The 23,962-nt window shown below is 38.0% G+C and overlaps 1 protein-coding gene across 2 annotated transcripts; it reads left to right on the top strand.

The window, feature by feature from the left end:
* Positions 1-1,879: 1,879 nt before the first annotated feature.
* Positions 1,880-5,846, top strand: ocm3.L (oncomodulin 3 L homeolog). Of its 2 annotated transcripts, none has more exons than XM_018237060.2 (5): positions 1,880-1,984; positions 2,498-2,562; positions 3,416-3,548; positions 3,803-3,912; positions 5,505-5,846. In XM_018237060.2, exons 2-5 carry the CDS (start codon positions 2,502-2,504, stop codon positions 5,528-5,530), a joined length of 330 nt encoding a protein of 109 aa, XP_018092549.1. In that variant the 5' UTR covers positions 1,880-1,984; positions 2,498-2,501; the 3' UTR covers positions 5,531-5,846. The 2 variants fall into 2 exon arrangements, with proteins under 2 accessions (XP_018092549.1, XP_041432935.1); XM_041577001.1 differs by having other exon boundaries at positions 1,925-1,968.
* The last annotated feature ends 18,116 nt before the right edge of the window (positions 5,847-23,962 follow it).

Consider the following 23,962-nt stretch of genomic DNA (forward strand, 5'->3'; position numbering starts at 1 on the left):
GCATGCCGCCCCCCTAAAATCCTGCCGCCCTAGGCCCGGGCCTAGGTGGCCTTTCCACAAATCCAGGCCTGAGTGTGCAATATGATTAGAAATAAGGGTTGCACCAACCTATATAAGATATTTGACACTAAGTTCATTTTAGGCCCTTGCAGGAATACGTAGGGTGAAGTAACTGTACTGCATCAGTCTGGCTATAACCCATGACTTGTGAAAGGGAACAAATGAGCACATGTAATACAAGATTTGCAAGTGGAGTTTAAAGATCAGAACATTTAGCTGGCTGCATACTCTCTCACCAAAGGGAACTTGTTAACTCCTTCATCAAGAGCTATTCCCACCTTCAAAGCAGATATTAAAATTCCATTAACCAAGGCAAACTGATTTACATTAACACTCCAGTGAAAACAATGCATAATAAAACATAATTTACTATAAAAGGCACCATGGATACATTTTGGGGCACATTTACTTAGCTCAAGTGAAGGATTAGAAGGAAAAAAATGAAGGGTTTTTTTTTTGGCTACTTCGACCATCGAATTGGCTACTTCGACTACGACTTCGACTTGGAATCTAAAAATCGTTTGACTATTCCACCATTCGATAGTCGAAGTACTGTCTCTTAAAAAAAAAGTACTTCGCCACCTAAAACCTACTGTTAGCCTACAATGTTAGCCTATGGGGAAGGTCCCCATAAGCTTTCTATTTTTTTATCGAAAGAAAATTGTTCGATCGATGAATTAAAATCCTTCGAATAGTTTGATTCGATGGATTTAATTGTTCGATTGAACAATTTTTCCTACGATCGGTCGATCTAACGAATTGTGGTAAATCCTTCAACCTCGATATTCGAAGTCGAAGGATTTTACTTTGACGGTCGATTATCGAGGGTTAATTAACCCTCGATATTCGACCCATAGTAAATGTGCCCCTTACACGTTCAAAGAACCACTGTTACCTACAACAAGTATAAACTAGCCCTAACACTATTGTATTTGAAAACAATGTCCTCAATAAATATAATAGGTTGACAGCTTCCAGACAACCTTTGAAAAGGGATTTTTCCATGATCCAATAGATTCCCATGTATCTGACCTAAAAAAATGTAATTATAAGTGACGTTAACAATTTTTCAGGGATAATACGTTGCCCTTAACGGATTGAATTAGCAACTACATTTCTGGGTTAACTGCCTAGAATAAGTGCAAGATATGCTGCATTTCCCGTGTAGAGTATCTGATCCTTATCTTAGTCTATTATGCAATAAACTGCCCCAGGCACCTTAACCCTTTCATGATTTTACACGTCTTGGGTCTTACACTTCTACCAAAAGGTCAAAGATATTAATACTAGAAGTATTGTGTTTCTGTTGCTTTAAATACATAAGTAGAATGAGTTGTTGCCAAAACAATTAGGATTTTTTTTAGGCAAAAAAAAATAAATATTATTTAGGTTTAATATATGAAAAGTATTTGTTGTATTTAGATGTGTAAAAAAAATTCAGTTGGTCCTGTAGTTGCAATGCTAAATAAAATCCACTGCAGACTTGGAGAAAAAGAGAAAATAGAATTCATATTTGTTGTGAAATTCATCTTAAATGAATCTTAAACAAATATCTGGCTCAACATTTAAGTTGAATTTAACAACAAATATAAATTCTATTTTCTCTATTTCTCCAAGTCTTTTGAATTTAACAACAAATATGAATTTTATTTTCTCTATTTCTCCAAGTCTGTATACATATCTGGCTTCTTATTTTGGTTCATTTGCAAATATCATATGTATTCTCTTAAGATAAAAATAGGGCTGGATGGTTAGTTAGGCAAGGTCATTTGACACCATTCCCTCTTCGTGACGCTGGCACCTAAAATCTGTATATGGTATACATCTTAAACTATATATAAACGGGGCAAGCCCTTGGGGAGACACTCAGCAAGCAAACCACTGCCCTGCAATTACCTTCCTGACCAGGCAAGTACATCACAAGGTAAGACTGACAACAAACATGGACAGAGAGGGAGAAAGCAGGACAAGTGTATTGGAAGCTGAAAAGCAAATAGAATGTGGAATAAGGATCTTTACTAAAGAAGCTGGAAATATCATTTGAGTTTCCAAGCCGAATATCATTTTTTTAAACAGAATTTTTTTATTTATTGCATTAAAAAAAGATGTATTTTTTCATAACAAAATTCATTTTTCAGCCAGGGGTGATTACATTTAACCAAGATAATTAATATAATTCACATTTCATTAATATACATTCTAACAATGAATTTAAGCTTCTGGGCATGTTTGGCCTGTGATATATTATCTTCTAAGCTTTTTAATGCAACTGGACATCTCAACTAGGATGAAAATATATTAGGCTGTGGATATACAGTGAAGTTTGAATATCCTATTCATATTGAACGAAGTATCTATGTTAAAGTAAATGATAGACATAATATTTGCTTAAATGATAGCTATAACATTGGCTTATACAGACTCATATCTCTTACAGCATCATGTCCATCACTGACATCCTTACCGCAAAGGACATTGACGCTGCCCTGAGCAGTGTTTCAGGTGAGCATTACTAACTTTTAAATGATGGCACAAAGTAGCAATGAAAACATCTTCATCTCAATAAGCCTCAAGCACCCATAAAATATATAGGAAATTATGCTTTTCATGAGATCCAAATTAAACATTTTAAAAATAACATTATACTATAGGTATCCAGAAAGTTCTGAATTACAGAATGAACTTCTACCATAGACTCAAATAATCGAAAATTTTAAAAAATATTTCCTTTTGTTCTATAATAAAAAAGCAGTACCTTGTACTTGACCCAAACTAAGATATAATTAATCCTTATTGGAAGCAAAACCAGCCTTATGGGTTTATTGAATGTTTACATGATTTTCTAGTAGACTTAAGGTATGAAGAACCAAATTACAGAAAGATCCGTTATCTGGAAAACCCAAGGTCTCGAGCATTCTGGATAACAGGTTGCATACCTGTACTAATTAATTTTTACATTTCAATTTTAAAGGGATTGGTTTATGTTTAGGGGGACATAATATTTTGATAATATATCAAAAATCTAGTATCAATATCCAGTTCTGCTGATTCTAATTGCTTTGAATTCATTAGTTGACCATTTAATCAGGACATATGATTGCATAATATTAATTGAGAAATTTGAGACAAGAAACTGGAGCTGAATGAAAGTGCAGGATTTATTACAAACATGTCCCATTACATAAGATGTGAGTGGTCTCACCCAATCAGAGCCAACCATATCTGTACTGACCTTTAATTTCTAAATCTCAGTTCTAGTAAGTAATCCTGTGGTACGAGTAGTCAGACTCTTTCTATCAGACTGAAGCTGAGCTAATATGGGAGGAAAAACATGGATGTCTTCTGTATTTTCTAGCTGCCGAGTCATTTCAGCACAAGTCCTTCTTCAGCAAAGTTGGTCTGACAGGCAAAACCGCTGATCAAGTCAAGAAGGTCTTTGAAATCATTGACAGAGACAAGAGTGGATATATTGAGGAAGATGAACTCCAGTAAGGACACTTGCTCTTTTTTTCTAATCCTGATCATCTTTGTCCAAAATAGATTTGGAGAACACATTATTATAGAAGATGACAGGGAGGGGAGTGTCAGGACCATCTCAAAGTGTCTTCTGCAAGTAACTGAGCTAAGGAGAACATCATACAGAGTCATCTAGTTGGACAGTCCTGCAACTAACTCTGTACATATGATATTGTTGTGGGAAGTGTAAAAACATTCAGTAACATCATACTCTGTAATCTTTCAGGCTCTTCCTGCAGAACTTCAAGTCTAATGCCAGAGCTCTCAGTGCTGCAGAGACCAAGGCTTTTCTGAAAGCTGGTGACACTGATGGTGATGGCAAGATCGGAGTTGATGGTAAGCTCCCTTTAATGTTCAAATTCTGAATGTCATCATAACATCATATAGAAAAAGAAAGAGGCACCTATTCTAGCCATACTTGGATGCTAGGTAGAATATGTTCTGAATTTATGCTTAGGAATGTGCCATTGCAATAACTTCTAAAGCAACACCCCATAACTTGTAATAAGACTTAAAGGGGAAGTAAAGTCTAAAATAGAATAAGGCTAGAAATGCTGTATTTTGTATACTAAACATAAACATGCACTTACTGCAACTCAAGCCTAAACAAACAAATGATTTATGCTTTCCAAATTTGCCACAGGGTTCACCAAATTGTAACTTTATTAAACATCTTTGCAAGACCAAGACTGTGCACATGCTCAGTGTGGACTGGGCTGCTTAGGGATCTTCATAAATTATCAAAACAGCACAAGTCAAATAATATCTGCCAGAAGCTGATACAGCAAGACCGATTAATAATCAGAATAGACAGACTGCACTGGGTCCTGTGTTGTCATGTAATCTAATGTGGATTTTATAGTTTTTGTATTGTTTAATACAAACTTTCTCCAACTCTGCAGAACCAGTGGCTTCATCAAAATAATCCTCCAAATAGAATCCCAGTTTATCTGTTTAAATCTGGCTCTATGATTTTTGTCCCTGCAGCTGGAGTTGACATTAAAGTAAAACGTAAAGGCAAAAATAAAATCCAATACAAATCTCGACACAGTTGCTCTACAGGGAAACAAACAAAGCTGCTTGAGCTCTGCATGACTGGGAAGTAAGGTGGGGGCTCCCCCTGCTGTTCATAAGTATGATTGTTTCCCTGCAGAGCAGTTAGGGACCGTTTGACAATTCCTATCCACAGCAGTAAATGAAGGGAGAATTTCACTGCATACGGTCAGGTTTCTTATAAAAACGGTACATATTTTTTAATTAAAGTATATTGGAGATAGGTTTCTTTTTCATTTAAAAAAGTAAAAATGGGATTTTATTTTATTTTTTGCCTTTACATGCCCTTTAATAGTCTACCACACAGTATATAGCTCATTTGGAGCTTAAGACTTTGAATAAAATTTACAAAATGGCAGAAATTATTGTTTGGGTATTTTCAAAAATGATCATATATATTTTGAAAACGTGCCTCACTTATTTTGAGATGAATTATTTGCCCATTGTAAGACAGAGAGATGTGACTATTATATGTCTTCTCTGAAAACAAAGAGAATAACATTACTAAATAAATGGGGGTATTTTCCAGAATCATACGTTGTTTTCAGCTTTTTCCCAAAAAGTCGAAATTTTTCAGATTCAGTCAGAAATAGTCAGATTTTCTGGCTAACGCAGACCACAGAAACTTCCAAATAGGATAGGGACCTCAACCATTAACTTATATATAACCTCGCAGGTTTGAAAAGCTGGATTTTCGGATTCTGACTTTTTGCAGCATCGGGCCTTAATAAATTCCAAAAATTTAAATTTTTTCCACTAAAAATTTGGATTTTATACTATTTTTTGTTTTTTTCCTTTCAGATTTTAAAAAAATAATCCCCTTAATGTTTTCAGTTCAAATTGCATTTATTTGTCTCTTCCTTTTCACTCTACAGAATTCCAGGCTCTGTTGAAGGCATAAACAGCCCAAGACCAAAGACACCAAAGGACTGAATTCTCATTTCTCACCCAAAAGGATCCTCATCCACAACTGGCACTTATTTGTGCATTTTTATACTGTCTCACGGCATTGGTAAAAAAATTTTAAAAAAAAAGCCTGTATGTTAACTCATTTTTAGGACTATTCAAAATCTCATACAACATCCAGGGATTCTGCCCATTTACTGTTAAGTCTTAAGTGTTTTATTGATGGCGTTGTGAGTTTGACCAATAACATTGTTGAAGATGCGGCTGGAAAATAGTACAAACAAAAATAAATAACAACCTTTAAATAAAAAGTTTTCTCTCCTACTAAGATTTTATGCAGAAGCAATTATATTAGCTTTCAAAACAACAAACCAATCTTTCTGTGCTTTGGAAAAGAAGAATACATTACGTAACCTTTTCTGAAAGGTTAGAGATAGATAACATATTTTAGATAAACTGCAATTTTTTTAGCTCAGTAATTATAAGAAAAATTAACATAAAAGTACACTTTCTATTTTGCCATTAGATTCAATTAGAACTCATCTCGGTTTCTCATTGGTTTCAATTACTGCAGGATATCAGATAAACATGCTTTTAAATCCCAGAGGCATGTGTTGCAGCTTCCAGTAATAATCACCGCCTGCTCTGGTCTCAGGAAAGTGGCTGAAAATAATTGACACAGCTATAGAAATTATTTCAGGTATGGTAGAAGTCAGGGCACTTGTGCAGGTGATAATAATGCTCGTTATTTGAAGCGGAACGGCTCTAAAGAGTGTATTTGAGAGATGCAAAGAACCCAAGAGAGCTCCATCTCTAAATAGTGCCCTGTGCTAATTTAAAGAATGTTTTTTTTAGAAAAATTACAGGACGTGGATTTGCAGAAGAAATTGTTACAAAATAGTTTTAATAGACTTTTTACTTTTAGCAGCATTGTGTTTGTATATTTCCTTAGATGGCGAATGGTCTAATTTTTATTTTTGATCAAATTCATTAGGTCATTAGTACTTTAAATACTTACTTCTGGGCACTCTGAGTAGGTCTTAAGTTGCAGGCCATATTACACTTACAGTCCTGGCACGCAGCTGAGACGCTTGGCATATAAACCAAATGATTGCAATGTAAGATATCTGGATGAAGTGCTATCCACTGCCAGGCGGACATACCTAGGAGTAAGCATAGGAGAATTTTCGGGCAGGGCTGTTGGTTAGCACATACTACGAATGAAGAAAACAATGGATGAATATGATACAAAGCCAATGTCTACAAGATATTATCCTTTACTGATATTGTGCTGACAGATTCCACAATGCTTTACAGATATCATTCACATCTTCAGTCCCTGCCCGGGTGGAATTGCTAATTTCTTAGCTAGCTGAGTGCAGTTACCCCTTCCGATCAATCAACAAGGATTTTTGATCAGTCCGGTGGAAGTTGCCCTAAGAATGCAAATGTGGTGGCAAATGAATGATAAACAGTGGTTTAGTGGTCTCATGACAACCGCTTGTAGCCTTGAGAAACTCTCTAAATATGAATGTGTCCCCAATGCCCAGTAAACCGACACTCCAGTTTCATGGGGCTGGTACTCACTGTACATACTTCGCAGGGCTATAAATGAAAAAGATATTATAATGCTCAAGAAGCCTTGTTAATAGACTAGAACCTAGAATTAGTCAGAGAAAACAAGAACAGGTGCAGTCCTGGTATTCAGGGTTCAATTCTGAACAGAGTTGCTGTTATGTCCTCCTCATATTTGATTGGCATAGCTTTTCATCATCCTTCCAAGTTCCTACCACTGTTTATAAAAATGATAGGTGATCAGCTTCCTATGATAATTGCCCCTAGCGGGTGCTTGTAACAAGGAAATTAGACTGTGAACTCCACTGATTCACATCTTGACATGAATAACTGAAAAAGGATAATAGCATGAACTGTAGCAGAATAGTTGTTTTCTACTTTCCTTCTTGAATGTCCCATATTGTACTTATAGAATATGAACTGGTTTTTCTACAGCTGCTCTATCTACACTGAAATGTACAGTTTTGCTTGAGCGGAGCAGATGTCGGCCCAAAAATGCCTGCTTTTTTTTCATGCCAGTCTCCTCTCCCTGTACTTGCACTCAAGTGGTAGCTGTACTATTCAGTGTGAAGAAACAGAGCTGTGAAAGAGAGTGGATCCACTTCTCACAGACTGCAGAAAAAAAAAGCAAGCAGAGAGAAGCGAAGCATGTGCCCTCAGCCTTAAGGTTGGCCTGGAGGGGAATCCTTTCAGGAGCTTATATAAGGGGAGTGAAGGAGTAGGGAACTTCATTGTTGGCCTAGGAACATCAAGAAAGCAGACCAAACCAGGTGGGAGGCTGATCTTTAAGGCTAGTAAGTGGATAGTAGTGGGGTGTGAACTTGCACTATGAGTGAGAGATAGAGAAGTTAATCATCAAGGATAGCCTGTTGTCTCAACAAGGTGTAAGTATTTTGGTGTAGAGCCAAGGTGCTTATACACCAGTTAGGGACTTGGAACATTCAGGTGTAGGTTAGAGGGAACCTATGGGAGCATTAGTGAGACAGCTCAGGGGAAGCTTGTGCACTGTATGATGGACAAGCCAGTGGAGTAGTAAGAAGGTTTTATTAGGAGAGGAGGCCCCTTTAATGGCACTCTGCTCATGCATTTCCACATGACAGGGGTACTGGAGGCTTTGTGAGAGGAACACTGTGTGTATAACAGGATAAGAAGGAACCTTTGGAAATAGTGTGTACTGTTTAATTTATAGTTTGAGTTGGCAACCAGAGCCCTGGTCTGTAACATGTCTCTGCAAGAAGCCGTTCAATAAAAATCTGCCCTGGTTCATTGCATCACTGTCTACCATGCCTACTTGTGATGTGCAAGTCAGAAAAAACTCACCTGACCCTAACCTGCAAATCCTCAACCTACACCCAAACCTAACCTGCAAAATCATGCCATTGTAGGACCCACACCCAACCTGTACTCGTGTAATACTTTAAAAGAAGGGGATAGGAAACTGGGGTCAATATATATTTAAATTGTAGCCAGATCACATTCAGAAACTAGGGCTGCCCCGAATCCATTATTCAGTTCGGGATTGGGCCAGGATTCTGCCTTTTTCAGCAGGATTCAGCTGAATCCTTGTGCCTGGCTGAACCAAATCCGAATCCTAATTTGCATATGTAAATTAGGGACGGGAACAGAACTCATGTGACTTTTCACCAGAAAACAAGGAAGTAAAAAAATGTTTCCCCACTTTTTCCTTTCACGCCTCTAGTTTGCATATGCAAATTAGGATTCAGATTCAGTTCTTTATTTGGCTGAATCTTTCACAAAGGATTCGGGGATTCGGCCGAATCCCAAATGGTGGATTCGGTGCATCCCTATCAGAAACATGCAAAATGTGATGACATTGAAAGAAGACAGAGCGGAGCTCAACTGTGAAACACACAACACTTTTTAGCATGGTAGCTGGATTTGTGCCCCCCAGTCTGCACCCCCTCCCCGTTGGGACACATGCCTCATGCACACACTTACCATTAGATCTTCTTTTAGAACAATCAAACCCTACTGGGTATGGGGCCAGGTTTATTTGCACCCACTGCTCCCCTAATAGTTATGCCACTGAGGTCTAGTAACCCATAGCAACCAAAAATCAGCAGCACACATTTATAAGTCATCTGTTGAAAGCAAAGTCTAAATGATGGATAAGTACACGCAGTACCATATTTACATATTTAATTACATAACTTTAATAGTGTATGGGGCAAGGAGTACTGCAGCACCCTACACATAGCAGAGTGGGTGACAGAAACCATACCAGTGGCCTTCTCAATGGAGCTCACAAAATAAATAGAGTATAAGCCATGTGATGCCAGTATGGACAAAATCACATGGAAGCGGCATATACAGGTAGTGTATAAGGAATGCATTTCATATAATATACATTTATATAATATACATCTATTTATATAAAATAAATCTATGAATGTGTTTAAATAGTGAACACATTTGTACAGCATCATCTGCTGGTTCTAGCAGGAAACACACTGTAGCTGTTCTGTTGCTGCCAGAATATTACCTGTTACGTATACAAAGTTCACGTTTGAGTGCGGTATTTTATTACTGTTGGTATGAAATGGTTAGGAAAACATAAGATATCCGAACACATTATTATTCTGCTCCTTTCGGTATTCATTATATTTCAGATATTAATTCAATGAATACAGCTTGTGCTCACGTTAGCACAGGTTAAGGGCGCCCTCTGGTGTATTTGTACATGCAATACTTGATTGTAATTTATTTCACTTCTTCAGCAATTCTTTCTTCAGTGTGCATACTTTTATTATATTATTATTAACATGTATTTATATAGAGCCAACATATTTCACAGCGCTGTCATTTCCTTACACAATTAGACTGTGAATTAAATGGTGTAGGGGTGCTTCTCTAGATATTGTGTTCTATGTTTACCATAACCCCACATGTCGTTTTTTGGCAAATTGTATAATTTTGGTTCAGCATCTGCCCTAAAAAGTAACTACATTTAATAATGTACCTATTCATAATAGATATAATGAGAAGGTAGTATCTATAATGCTACTACAGTGACTGGAGGTTCGGAGGGGCAGATACCCCTGGTGAACCCTCCTGGATTTGGACTTTACCGGCAGAAAAAATCCAGTGGGCCCAGGATCTCTTAGGCTCAGACCCGCTCCCTACTTGAAACACTACTGCTCTCCCTCCCTGGCCCTGGTTGCTGCCGTGTGAAGCAATAACATACCTCCCAACTGTTCCATTTTCTGCGGGACAGTCCCAATTTTGACAGATTAGCCCACAGTCCCGGGTTTCTTACTGAAATGTCCCGACTTTCTCTTTGATCTCCTGCACTGAGCCCAGAAAAAGTTTCTGAAACTTAATTAAAATAAGATGCTTTTTGGCAGATAGCCCAGAACCCTCAGCAGCTACATTTGGATACTTTTGTAACAATTTAAGATAAGCAAAATACAATTGTATCTATTTAAGTTAAGCAGGTCTCTTGGGAGAACTGAGATTAGCAGTTTAAGGGCAGAGACAGACAAGAAGATTCAGGAGATTTAGTCGCCCGGCGACAAGTCGCCTCTTCTTCGGGCGACTAATCTCCCTGAACTGCCTCCCCACCGACTAGAATCTAAATAGCCGGGATAGCACTCGGAGTGCTTCGTTTTCAGAAGTCTCCCGAAGTTTCCTCATGAGTTCACTGTAACCAGACATGGGATAAAGGACAGAGTGGGGAAACTGTGATTAATGCTTCCAACTCCAAATGCAGGTACAAAGAGTCGGATTTACACAGATCATGTGGGATTCCAATTGGAGGATTATTTTGCATTTTAATGCAGCCGCTGATTCTGGAGAGTTGGAAAAACATTTTAGCAATATTGCTTTTCATTTTACAACTCTGATGTTGCTGGACTACAGTTCCAAGCAAACCCTTACCATGACAATATGTCAATATGACAATATTCTGGCATTTATAGTCCAGCAAAGTGTGGCTGAGCAGTGCAGTATAGTAGGGTTTAGTGCCTGCAAGCTTAAAAAAAAAAATATATATATATGTGTGTGTTTTTTTTCTTATATATTGACTGTGAGTGCCATCACTATATATATATATATATATATATATATATATATATATATATATATATATATATATATATATATATATATATATATATATATATATATATATATATATATATATATATAAGATAATCAAAGGACTTGCACTCCAATTCCTTTTTCGTGAACAAACGTGTTAATTTATTTTCAGTTGCATTTTTCCAACGTTTCGGCCCACATTAGGGCCTTTATCAAGGATCTTATCTGAACAATATTGACCCATGCACCCTAAATTGTTTGGAATATCTGGTAAGAGTGCATACACTGGATGGACTTATATATATATATATATACTTTTTCCTTAATCTTACACTGTTAATACACATTTATTATAACTTTAGTAACCCCACACTGGAAGATGGCACGTGAAAAATTCAAATGTCTAATATTTGATCCAATACAAAAGACCAGTAAATTCAAATTTTAATCTAGTTTTCCTCCGAAAGAAAAAACTTAAATGTCAGGAAGGCAATTAAAGGGGATGTAAAGGCAAAAAAATAAAATCCCATTTTTACTTTTTAATGAAAAAGAAATTTCCATATATACTTTAATTAGGAGGGCCCTAAAAGAAGTTTCACATTTGGACTTTAATTAAAAATGTGTAATATTTTTATAATAAACCTGACTGTATGCAGTGAAATTCCCCCTTCTTTTTACTTGCTCTGACAGCTGCAGATAGGAAACTTCAGACGGTTCCTAACTGCTCTGCAGGGAAACAATCAGAGCATACTTAGCTCCCCCCCACCTCACTTCCCTGACCTCAAGCAGCTTGTTTGTTTCCCTGTAGAGCAGCCAGCGAACGTGTAGAAATTTGTACCCGAAGACATAGTGCAGTCTGTATATTCTGATTATTATTATGAGCATGTGCGTAGTCTTGGTCTTGCAAAGATGTTTAACAAAGTAACAAGATGACAGCCCCCTGCGGCCAACTTTGATTAATTTGTTTAATTAGGCTTCTGGTGCAGTAAGTTTATGTTTAATATACAAAATACAGCATTTCTAGTATTATTCTATTTTAGACTTTAGTTGCCCTTTAACATATTCAAATGGTTCAACAGACCTCTGCCATTGACTTGTAAATGAACTTGGCAGGTTTTAGGTGTTTCCAGGGCCGATGTATGATTTATAATTAGAGTTGGTGATTTAAAATTCAAATATTTGAGTTTTGACCAAAAAAAAAATAAAAAAATCAAAATTTACCATTCGAAACTTAGAGGCCCATTTATCAAAGGTCGAATTTCGAATTCATGTGAATTTCTTTTTAATTCGAATATACTCATGATTCAGCTGGGAGGTTATTTAAGAAAAAATGTGAATGTCTAATATTCGATCCAATGGTTCTGACCTGAAAATTCGAATTGTATTTGATTCGTTACGAATCCCCATAAGAGTACTGTAGTGCCACCGCCTGAGAAGCATAGGGTAGTGTTGTTTATACAGTGATCATTTATAGAATAATATATCTGATAATGTGTCTTCTTCACATGCAATTTAAAACGATTTGAATACAATTCCATAAAAAAGAATTGTATAACTAATTCAGTTTATTTGTTCATTAAATTAGCGACTATCTGCTGCAGCTCAGGGTGAGCTATCTATTTGTGCAGGAGCAGGTGCCCCAAGCGTTAGATCCCAATGGAAGCCTGACACCAAGGTTTAAGGATTAAGTGACCTCTCAAGACATTGCCGGAGACATTCAGTCTGCCTGAGACAGCATTGCATGTGGTCATGTAACCTCCAGGCCAATGCCTTTTCAATATATACCAGTCAAATTCTTTGTGTAAAATTCCTGATAAAAAGATGTAAATAATAAGAAACATTTGCATCTCTGCCTAACTCAGCCAATATATTGAATCACTAAAAGAAGAAGGAAAAGTAAATGCTGAAAATGATTTGTTTGTTGAACTATGGTACAACATTATACTTCAATTAGCCACTTTTTATTCTCTTTTTGTTCAGCTACAATAATGGCTTGGGCTTCTTAGCAAAAACATAGGCTATAGTGATCTTAAGATCTTAAGATCTATATATATATATATATATATATATATATATATATATATATATATATACATATATATAGTGTGTTGGGGTGGGTGGCACTCCGCTTCTCAACTTCACCCAGTTGCACGGTTAAAGTATCACATATGCACTCTCAAATGAACCAGCAACACAGGGATATTTTTCAAAAGTAAAAAAGTGTATTTAGTGAAGCATGTTCCAGCTATATATATATATATATATATAGTTTTTTTGTAAGCATTGAACTCCTACTGCACAACACCTATTCCAAAAATTCCTTTACTAAAATACCTGTAGGTGGCAGCCTTGGTACTGAATTCAGTGATGGCTTGCCCCTCTACCCCCCCCCCCAACCTTTCACATTTTGGTATCTCTCAGGCAATGGCAAGTAGCACATTAATATTTAACTTGATTGTGCAGTTGTCCTATTTAGATTACATCATTGTCAAATATTTATTGGGGGAGTGAATCACAAGTATGCTTCTGGGGTCGCTGTGTTAAAAAGGATTTAATTGGGACTTTTCAGACAAATAAGGATTTACTGGTTGTCTTTATTCTATACGAAAGCTACGCTAATGGAATAAGTTTCTATTAGAAATAACGGTGGAAGACAAACATCTTATTCATGCACATGATACACAATAACTATGATAAGGAACATGATCAGGTTCTGTATTTTGTAAATGAATGAGACTTTTTCTAGAACCTTTATTTCTCATCGAAACATTTGACTTACATCCATTAGAAGTAAGTCAAAGATATATGTAGTTGACAGTTGTAGGATAAATTTGATAAATGTATAGAGAATTAAGGCTACTAGTGAATAAGCATCAATGAGACCATGCAAAAGTGTAATGTACAATCTAAGGTCCCTGTTACTATGGTCAGTTTTAACAGGAGCCAATTAACCTTCCTGTCAGTATCTGGAGTGTTGACCAGAAAACCCAGAGAAATCCCACACAAACACAAGAACATACTGTACAACTTCTTTTAGATAGTGCCCTGGCTGGAATCAGACCCATGACCCCAGCAATAATATTAGCAATGCTGGGCCAAATTAAGGATGAGATTTCCTTAAAAATGCACACTTTCTTCTAAATCAGGGGCACCCAACCTTCTGTGAGACACATTCAAATGTCAAAGGAGTTGGAGAGCATCATAATCATGACAAATGTTCTTGGGGGTGCCAAATTAGAGCTTTGGTACCCCTATGTGGACTGGCAGCCTACACAAGGCTCTGTTTGGAAGTACACCTAGTTTTTATGCAACCAAAACTTGCTCCAAGCCTGGAATTAAAAAATAAGCACCTGTTTGAGGCGACTTGGAGCAAGATCCAAGGGTGTTGCTCGTGAGCCACTGGTTGGGAATGTAACTTCAGTGCATGTCCTAGGAGCAGTAATTGCTACTGGCTTTATCATAAAGGCAGAAATGTGGCTGGTTGCCCACAGCATGTAGCCCAGGCAGATATACCACTAATGTCCTCAGCACATGCCCTGGTAGAAGAGGGGCTACTTTTTCTCCCAACACATTATGCAAGCAGAGCAGTTGCTACTAACTTACAGGCAAAGCAGCAGCTACAACTCTAGCAACACATCACAAGAGAGTTGCTGTTCAGTCAAAAGAGTTGGAAATTACATTGCCGACATCAGAATATATCACTTGTAGCATGGTTGGTAATATGTCCTATAAGCATGTTACCTAAGAAGGCTGGCTACTTGCTATCAATATGGACGGAGACAGTCTGTGACAGTCCCTAATGCCCTTCCCCCTACACAGCACACTATACTTGCAGAACAGCTGTTACTGATCCTTTAGCACATTTTACAGTCAGAGCTGGTAACTCAGCATACATTATTACCCATGCAAAGGAGTCACTGTTGTCCTACCAACCAGTACATATTCCGTGCAGAGGAATAGTTACTTAACCCCCTGCCATTTACTTAAGCACAGGAGTAGTTGATGTGGATCCAGATATTTCACTAGGTATGGATGCTACTCCTCCTAATCTAATACCCATGTGGAAAAAAGTCCTATGTATGTTTCCCAAGCAGAGGTGGGGGCAATATTATCCAGGCAATACAGTAACTACTCTTTACCCATCCTACCTAGACTATATCAAGGCAGTGCAGGGATAAATGATCACCAGTACATTTTAGGCATGAGATGTTCTTTCTGTGTTCTTCCAGGTGTTGTTGTACTCCATGTTTCAGCATTTTTTCATTCAAACAGTTAGGGGATTGCTTAGAGTACAGTGGTTGGACAGTAGGGTCCCTGTATCACAGTGAATGGTAGAGGGAGAAGCAGCATCAGAAGTCATAAAAGCAAAGTCTTGGGGCAAAGTTCTCAGTTCTTGCATGCAAACATGGTGCACATTCACGGGATGTCAGTGCATTCACGACTTTAGCACAGGCTGAACCCTGCCCCTGCTTCTTGTTGCCAAAGTAGAGCTGCTCCCACTTTTCTGTTTTGTTCTACTGCGCATGCGTCTGCCCCGGGAAATTTGAAGAAAGAAGGAAGCTCAGTGGTGCTCGCTGGAATAACCCTGGGCCGGTGCAGTTTTCTGCTGATAGGAGCACCGGCCCGGGGTTTCGGGTAACTAAATACAATCACTTGGGGGTGCCTAACTTTCGGCACACCCAAGTAAATAGGCCTTTCCTTCTCCTTTAAGAAAAATATAACTTACCTGAGTGAATATATGATATCTTAAAAAAAAAGTGCCAGCTCTAAACATCAGCAAAATACTGCTCTACTGGCATAATAGTTATATTGATTTTTAATCTTTATCTAGTTTGAGATTGCTAGGGGTTTGTTAATCACTCATATGTAGTACTCTTTAAGCCCATAATGAAACTGCAGTCTGGGTGTGCAATTTTGGATAAAGATCACTTATAATAACAAGATTGTATGTCTTAGAGTTCAGTGGACTTGCAAACCCTTTATGTCATGTATACATTTAGTCACTTGTCTCCAAAAGGCAATAAGGGTTATTTTAAGAGCTGGACACAACCAGATTACATGAAAACAATTAGGGCTTTCAGCATGATATTTTAAGGTATGTGAGGGTCACACTCTGCGTAGAATTTGCTGTTAGTGGAAGACTGGGTTGATCTATTCATTGTTTAAAAGGTCTATACCTTTCCGGTGACGTGCTTTTATAATGCTAATAAAGTCAGCCAATGTTAGTATGAAGGTCATGTAGCTAGTGATGAGCAAATCTGTCCCATTTCACTTCGCCGAAACGGGACAGATTTGTCCTTTAAAATATACTTCTGTTCTGCTCTTGTTTTAGTTCATCCCAATACTACTTGTTCCTTTACCCTTGAGGTCGGAGCCTCAGCTCTTGGAGTGACAGCTATTCTATTCATAAAATTTCTTCAACTGAAAAACCATTGATGATATTGGTATTAGGGAACTGCTAGCAATCAAACAGGCACTGAAAGAATGGTGCCATTTTTTGGAAGGGTCTGTTGAACCTATTACAATTCACAATGATCACTAAAATCTTGAATATACATTGTTTTTAATCTGCTAAATGAGTGAATCCTTGCTAATCTTGCTGCACTCTTTGTTTCTTCAGATTAAATATTGTGACCTTCTACAATTCTGGTTCTAAGAACATCAAATCTTATGCCTTGTTGAGGTTCGTCATTTAATTATCCTCTTCCAGCTCTATTTTCCACCTAAATGCATTGTTGTTCCTGTGGTTCTTTCCTTTACCTTTACCTCTGTCTGTTACATTCTCTGAATATCTTCCTGGAAAGATTATATTCCTCACTCTATGATTTCTCAGGATGTTATGTGGACTCATTCATCTAAGATCACTGGTCATCTTGGTTTCAAAAAACTGAATTTCTTCATGAATTTCTGGTGGCCTTCTTTGCTTTGTGGTCTTCTTCAACCTCTGCAGGTTCTGTTAGTGTTGGTAGACAGATTCTCTAAAATGTTTCGTTTTGTCCCTTCACAGAAGCTCTCTTCTTGTACTGCCTTGGCCCTAATTTTTGTCAAGGAAATTAACATGGTATTCCAAATACTATTGATTATGGAACCCATCCAGTTTTCTGTTGTTTTCATTCCCAAAATCAGGATAACTGGTCTGAACTGCTCTCATGGGCCCAATTTAACACAACAACCTCAAACATTGTTCTGTTTTTATGACTTCAGTACTCCCGCTCTTGCAAATGATGTCCCTTCTGCTGAATCTGTGGCTTGGAACTTTAAATCTATCTGGTCTTGTGTCCATCAGGCTCTGGATAAGTCTTCTGCCAATCAGAAAGCTGCTGATAGACAAAATAGCGCTGGTCCTATGTTTCAGGTTGAAGACTCTGTTTAGCTTCTACTAAGAACAAATTAAAAACTCTGTCAACTTTCTTCAATGTTGGGCACTTTATCATCACAAACATTATTTACCCAGTTGTTGTGAAGCTAATACTTTCCCCTAGCATGAATATTTTATATCCCTTCCTTGAATTTCTCAAATTTTGGAAAAAATGTGATCTTCATTTCTAATAAATAGACTCCCTAGATTCATGGTATATATAGCTTAATTGAAACCCAGTTAGCACCCTCTTGCTAACTGCTAATTACTAACTGGGCTCCCAATTGCAGTATTAGGTGTTTTGGTAACAAAAATCTATACACTTAGGGGCACATTTACTAAGCTCGAGTGAAGGATTCGAAGTAAAAAAACTTTGAATTTCGAAGGTTTTTTTTGGGTACTTCGACCATCGAATAGGCTACTTCGACCTTCGACTACGACTTTGACTCGAACGATTCATACTAAAAATCGTTCAACTATTCGACCATTTGATAAAAAACTTCAACTACATACTTCGCCACTTTAAACCTACCGAGCTACAATGTTAGCCTATGGGGACCTTCCCCATTACTTTTTAAGGGTTTTTTGATCGAAGGAAAATCGTTCGATCGATGGATTAAAATCCTTCGAATCTTTCGATTCGAAGGATTTAATCGTTCGATCGAGCGATTTTTCCTTCGATCGATCGATCAAAGTATTTACGGTAAATCCTTCGACTTCGATATTCGAAGTTGAAGGATTTTACTTCGAGGGTCGAATATCGAGGGTTAATTAACCCTCGATATTCGATCCTTAGTAAATGTGCCCCTTAATGGTTAACCCTCCCAAACACTTACAGCTGTATTTTGGCCAGGAATTTTTTCTTTAATGAATTGAATTAATGGGTTGGTATATTTGGTCATATAATCTAGGGGTCCACCAAGTTAGTCAACTTTACAGTTATGATGTTGTGTTTTCACTTTATTAAATGTTCAGGGTATAATTTCCAGCATCCATTTTCAATGCAATGGACCAACTTTCTGTTATTTAACATCTTTGAGGACTGTATTATTGTAAAACAATGCAGCAATGAGCTTGGGAATGCTAAGAGCCATACAACTCTCCTGTTAGACAGCTCTGCATAATACAGAATATATGACTCATTATTGTGTCTTAGATGTGCGTGACAATTAGCTTTCAATATTTGTCTTCTACTATTTAATGTAACCATCTAAAACGTTTTTGCAGTAATGCAACAAATAAACAGCTGATCAAATCTGAGTATGCTCTCCTATGGCCTACAGCTCAGCCAGCCTAGAACCTTCTCATGTGCATTGTGTATGCAAACTAATTGAAGGCATCATTGCATAATGGCTAGCATTGAAGGGAAGAAAGGGATTCATATAAATGTTTAAACATTGTGTGTAAAGGACATTCGAGTCACAATTGAGTCAGGCCTAAAAGTTAGGGCAGCTGTTCCTCCAAAATTACATTTTGAAAAACTAGAAGAATCATCCCCAAGAAAAAAAGCAATGAAAACTATACGCATAAATCATGATTGTGGATGCCACTTTGAGTTCATCCTACAGGAAGGTTTTCTTAATTATCTGCTTGGGCCTTGAGGCTGTGGACTTTATGATGGAGGCTGATAAGAGTTGCTATTCGAGTGGTGACCCCAGACACGGATGCTCTGAATATCTTGGCACACCAGCAAGGTAAACCTTGACATCTTATAACTTTTGCAGCCTCTGGGCCAATAAGTTTTTTGGCAGTTTGCTATGGCTTGTAGTATTGTAACTTGGTCAATTGAAGGAGTGATGATAATTTTCTCTGGAAGCATTCTCAGTTACCTCTCCTGCAATGTCCCCAGCATCTTCTGGACCTGGGAAGCTGTAACCTATGAAAATATTTTGGAGTTGTTTTTGAGCTGTGGATAACAAATTACATGGTTTGAATGGATACAACATGTATTTTATTAAGGGGGTATTTATCAAAATCCGAAAATATCTTATTATTTTCTGAAATCTACTCTGACCAAATCCGCATGGGTTATTTCCCCTTAGTTATCGATACATATTCCCAAAAAAAAACCTCGAAAAAATTGTGAAAAATTCAAATCGTATGAATTTTTTGGCTTTTCCACCCAAAAACTTTTTGCATGAAACCCAGCGCAGATCAGGATATTTTCGGGACTTCTCCTTTTGACTTATACAACCACGGCAGGTCTGAGATGCCGGATTTTTGGAATTGGACTTTTTCCATCCTCTGGGTATTATAAATCCCGAAAAATTTGGATTTTATAGTAAAAAAAACTTGAATTTTTTTTAATTTTTGCCATTCGGACTTTAATAAATAACCCCTAAATGTCTCCATTCTGTTTATATTTTATGTTTTAAAGAGAATAATATTGTTCTATTTCATAGAGGTGTTTATGGCCATTGGTTATTAACTAATTTATGCTTTGTGATGCTACTGGGATATTGGGGGTTAGTTTCTGCTTGCAAATCAAAAGTCCAGTACTCATAAAGTCAGAGATTCAGACCTGAAAATATACTAGTGAGATAGACATGTGCTATCATATTATGGGCCAGATTCAATTGACTGATATAAAGGTTTATCACATGAAAACTCATGGACAAGATTCAATTTGAAATGCAATTCAACTCAGAAAAAAACTGATCTCTCTGTTATTCACGTGAAAACTCTATTGAAGTCTATGTCTTGTCAAAACTTTAGCCCTCAGTAACCCCCACAAAATGTTCCTATTATTTACTTTATACGACTTATGCATGAAGAATCCTGGGGAAGACAGAAATGTTCCTATAAATTGGAAGATCTTTGAATGTAATTTGTTCTTACTCATATGGAAGGAACTGAAGATCTACCGAGTGAATATATTATTATAACATACCACAAGCAGTGGTGGATGTTATATATTACCCCACTGAGTATGCTCTACAAGGGAAGTTTTAACACTCTAGAAATGTTCTATGAAGATTTTTCTAATTGTCCACTGTAATATTTTGCAGTTCAATTTAACCTAACACTAACCCTGCCTACTACTCATTTTTACTTCTATCATGTCTTGGGCAAAGGTGTAGTAGACAACGCCATGTAAAAAGTCTAGGGGGCAAATTTACTAAGCGGCGAAAATGCGCTAGCAACACCTTCGCCGCACTTCGCCAGGCGAAGTTTTGCCAGGGCGCCGCTGATTCACTAAAATGCAAAGTTGCGCTCAGGGAGGCGAACGGTAGCCAAGTTGCCCTAGCGTTAATTAGTCAAGCAAAGCGAAGTTACGATATCGATGCCTAATTTGCATACGGCACCAAGTTAAAGTACGATGGTCATATATGTAGCTGCAAATACATTACACTACACAAGCCTGGGAAAGCTTCATAAAATAAAATAGAGTTGTTATTTTGCCCTATACATGTGCCCATTGTATAGTTTATGTGCCATGAGTTAGGAAATGTAGGAGGATACCCCCAAAAAAATCTACGATCTTTTTAAGCCTATTACCCTTAAAAAAGGAAAAGACACCAGCGTTTTTTTACGACTTCGAAAAAATTTGAACTTTTTTTGAAGCAATCCCTATCTACTCTATTGCACTTCTCCTGGTCTGAGGTGGCGAAGGCAAGTCTGGCAACGTTCAGTAAAATGTACAAGTTAGTGAATTAGCGTAGTTACGTCCCTTCACATTAGCGCAACTTCGCCTGGCGTAAGGGTGCGAAGTAGTGCTAGAGTAGGTCCACTTCGCTAGCGAATTTATGCCAGCGCCGTTAGTAAATCGGCGAAGTAACGAAATTACGCCACGCTGGCGAATTTGCGCTACCGTTAGGCACTTTGCGCTTTGGTGAATTTGCCCCTAGGAGTTAAAGACTCCACCAAAAGTCTGGCAAGGGTTAAACCTGGTTTTAAAAATGTCAGCTGAGTTATTCATGCTTGAGCTCCTTCTTAAACCTACACAGGGTATCTATTAGCAGTTCAGGCAGAGTCAATGCACGTTCTTCTGCAGGGATCAAGTTTTTGCCTACTTTTAGCATATCAACACAGATATCTGACTGCACATCTGCTGAAGGAATTCTTTTCGACTGGAGCAGAGTAAAAATACTCCTTGCTTGCTACCACGATTCAAGTCAACACAGCCTTATACAGTATGTTGGAGGCTTATTAATATCTCTTTTGCCATGCATTGCTTTTTGTGCTTGGTTCAGGGGCCTGAGAGAGTTATATCATTTCCAGTACTCATTTAACTCATTTAACTGTCCCTGTATTTTGGCATGAGAATCTGTGAGGGTTGGACTGGGGCCACAGCTAAATTCTCCAAATCCAGTTCCAGTAATAGAGTTTTTAGGCCAGATTCAATTCAGTGAGAAAACGTTATCTCATGGTTTATCACGTGAAAAGTCATGGATGAGATTCAATTAGAGGAGAAAAAAAGTCTTCTCTTTATTCAGTTTTCGTTTTTTCCCATAGACTTCAATAGAGTTTTTAAGTGATAAACCGTGAGATAAGTTTTTCTGAATTGAATTTCATCTCAAATTGAATCTCGTCCATGAATTTTCACGTTTTTCTCATTGAATTGAACCTGGCCCAATGTTTCTAAAAAATAAGAGGCTTTTGGCAGAGCCCAGAATACACGGCACCTGTACTTAGATACATTTGTAAATAGTTAAACGTTTTTTTTTCTCCTCAAATTGAATCTTGTCCATGAGTTTTCACACGATAAACCATAAAATAACTTTTTCTCCCTAAATTGAATCTTGGGATATTTCAGTAAGAAACTGGGACTGCCGGCTGAGCTGACAAAATCGGTGTTACATACCCTGGTGGTTTAATGGGCTGGCGGGGACGCCCGTCGTGTGGTGCTGCATCCTCTACTGGTGGCGGGGTTTCCTAAGGCGCGTGCGGCGTGCACTTCTGCAATTTATGCGGCGGCATGATGATGTCATCGCACTTTGGCGCACAATTTAAAACTATGTTAAGGGGCTTTGGACTTGTGATCATTGCCCGTTGTTAGGTCTGATTCTGTCTTGTTTTTGATTCTAGTTTTGACCCTTGCCTGCCTGACTATTCTGAACTCTACCTGTATTGACCCTTGCCTGCCTGACTACTCTTTGAACTCCCCCTGTACTGACCCCCGCCTGTCTGACTACGCTTTTCATCTTCTCCTTGAACTGTTGCCTTCCGTCCAACCTTGTTAACATATGTGCCTGTTCACAACATTTGCTTTGCTCCTCTCAAGTTTAAGAGCTGGCAGCATCTGAGTAGCTGAGGGCTCCTCCTGAAGCCAAAGGTGGCTGGTAAAGGCAGAAGATTGAGCCGAGACCAGGGAGCTTAGCACTTGTTCTGAATTTTGGGAGCCGTACGTGACAATTGGGACTGTCAAGCAGAAAACGGGTTAGTTGGGAGGTATGGATGAAGCCCCTTTCCTGTGGGGCCTGGGCTTATTTACACTATAGGGGGTCGAAGGTTAATCACACACGGAGGGACGGGGTGAGCCATAATTTTTGTTTCGATAGAGGGCCAAAAAGTTACACCACTGTTTATGGAATGTGAAAAAGTTCACTGTAGTCCTGTTTACCAGTATCTTGACTGCATCCAATTTGCATTCTAACTGCAGTAGGCCAATAAAACATAACTGCCTGGCACAATTCTGACCTTTTCATGTACTCATACAGAGCAGATCATCTTTTTCTGCAGAACCATCACACTTGACAGGTGCACGGCACACACTGAGAAAATGTAGGTCATATTATCGGATATACTTTAAACGTATGAGCTTAACTTTTCACATGGTTCTGTTTCTGGTGGAAAGCAAAGAGGAGTGCATAGAAGGCGTTCTATTCTGACATTTGGAAAGCACTAAGAATAAAAAGATTCTCCTCTGAGCATATCAACGATACATTTGGTGCACAGCTTGGATGGTATTGTGAGTCTATACAAATTTCTTATGGACTTCTATGGAGGTCTAAATAAAGGGGTCCATAGTGGCAACTGTTCCACTACCATGTCCACTGCATAGAATTCTCTGAAACTAATTATTGGTGTGGTATCATGGGCAACAGGTTAACCAGCCTGGAGCAACACTGTGCTGACGCTATTCAGAGAGAAGAGATCCAGGCAAAAAAGTAGTTAAAATAGAAACTGTGTGACTATTGGCTCTCCTTCAAGCAAGTGAAATGTATGTAGTGTAGGGGGTTGAATATTAAGCTGTGAGCTAAGGGTAAAATAACAGCTGGGACTGTGCACATTTAGGGGTTTATTTATCAAAGTTTGAATTTTAAAGCTTTGTGAACTGTTTTAGACCTCAAATGAACTCATAACTTGAATGGTTTTTAATTTCAGAAAAAACGCCATTGTTAAATACTGGAATCAGTGAATTCAAGTTGAGAAACCCTAAAACTCCAATTGATCATGTTTTGGAGCGAAACCCACCAAAATTTTAGTTGGTGT

This window comes from Xenopus laevis, chromosome 9_10L (genome assembly GCF_017654675.1).
Source record: "Xenopus laevis strain J_2021 chromosome 9_10L, Xenopus_laevis_v10.1, whole genome shotgun sequence".
Lineage (NCBI taxonomy): Eukaryota > Metazoa > Chordata > Amphibia > Anura > Pipidae > Xenopus > Xenopus laevis.

Bases quoted from the DNA above. Each gene is read 5' to 3' on its own strand.
- ocm3.L (XM_018237060.2), top strand. From the start codon at position 2,502: ATGTCCATCACTGACATCCTTACCGCAAAGGACATTGACGCTGCCCTG. The intron at 2,563-3,415 runs GTGAGCATTACT...TGTATTTTCTAG, and splicing joins TGCCCTGAGCAGTGTTTCAG to CTGCCGAGTCATTTCAGCAC. The intron at 3,549-3,802 runs GTAAGGACACTT...GTAATCTTTCAG, and splicing joins ATTGAGGAAGATGAACTCCA to GCTCTTCCTGCAGAACTTCA.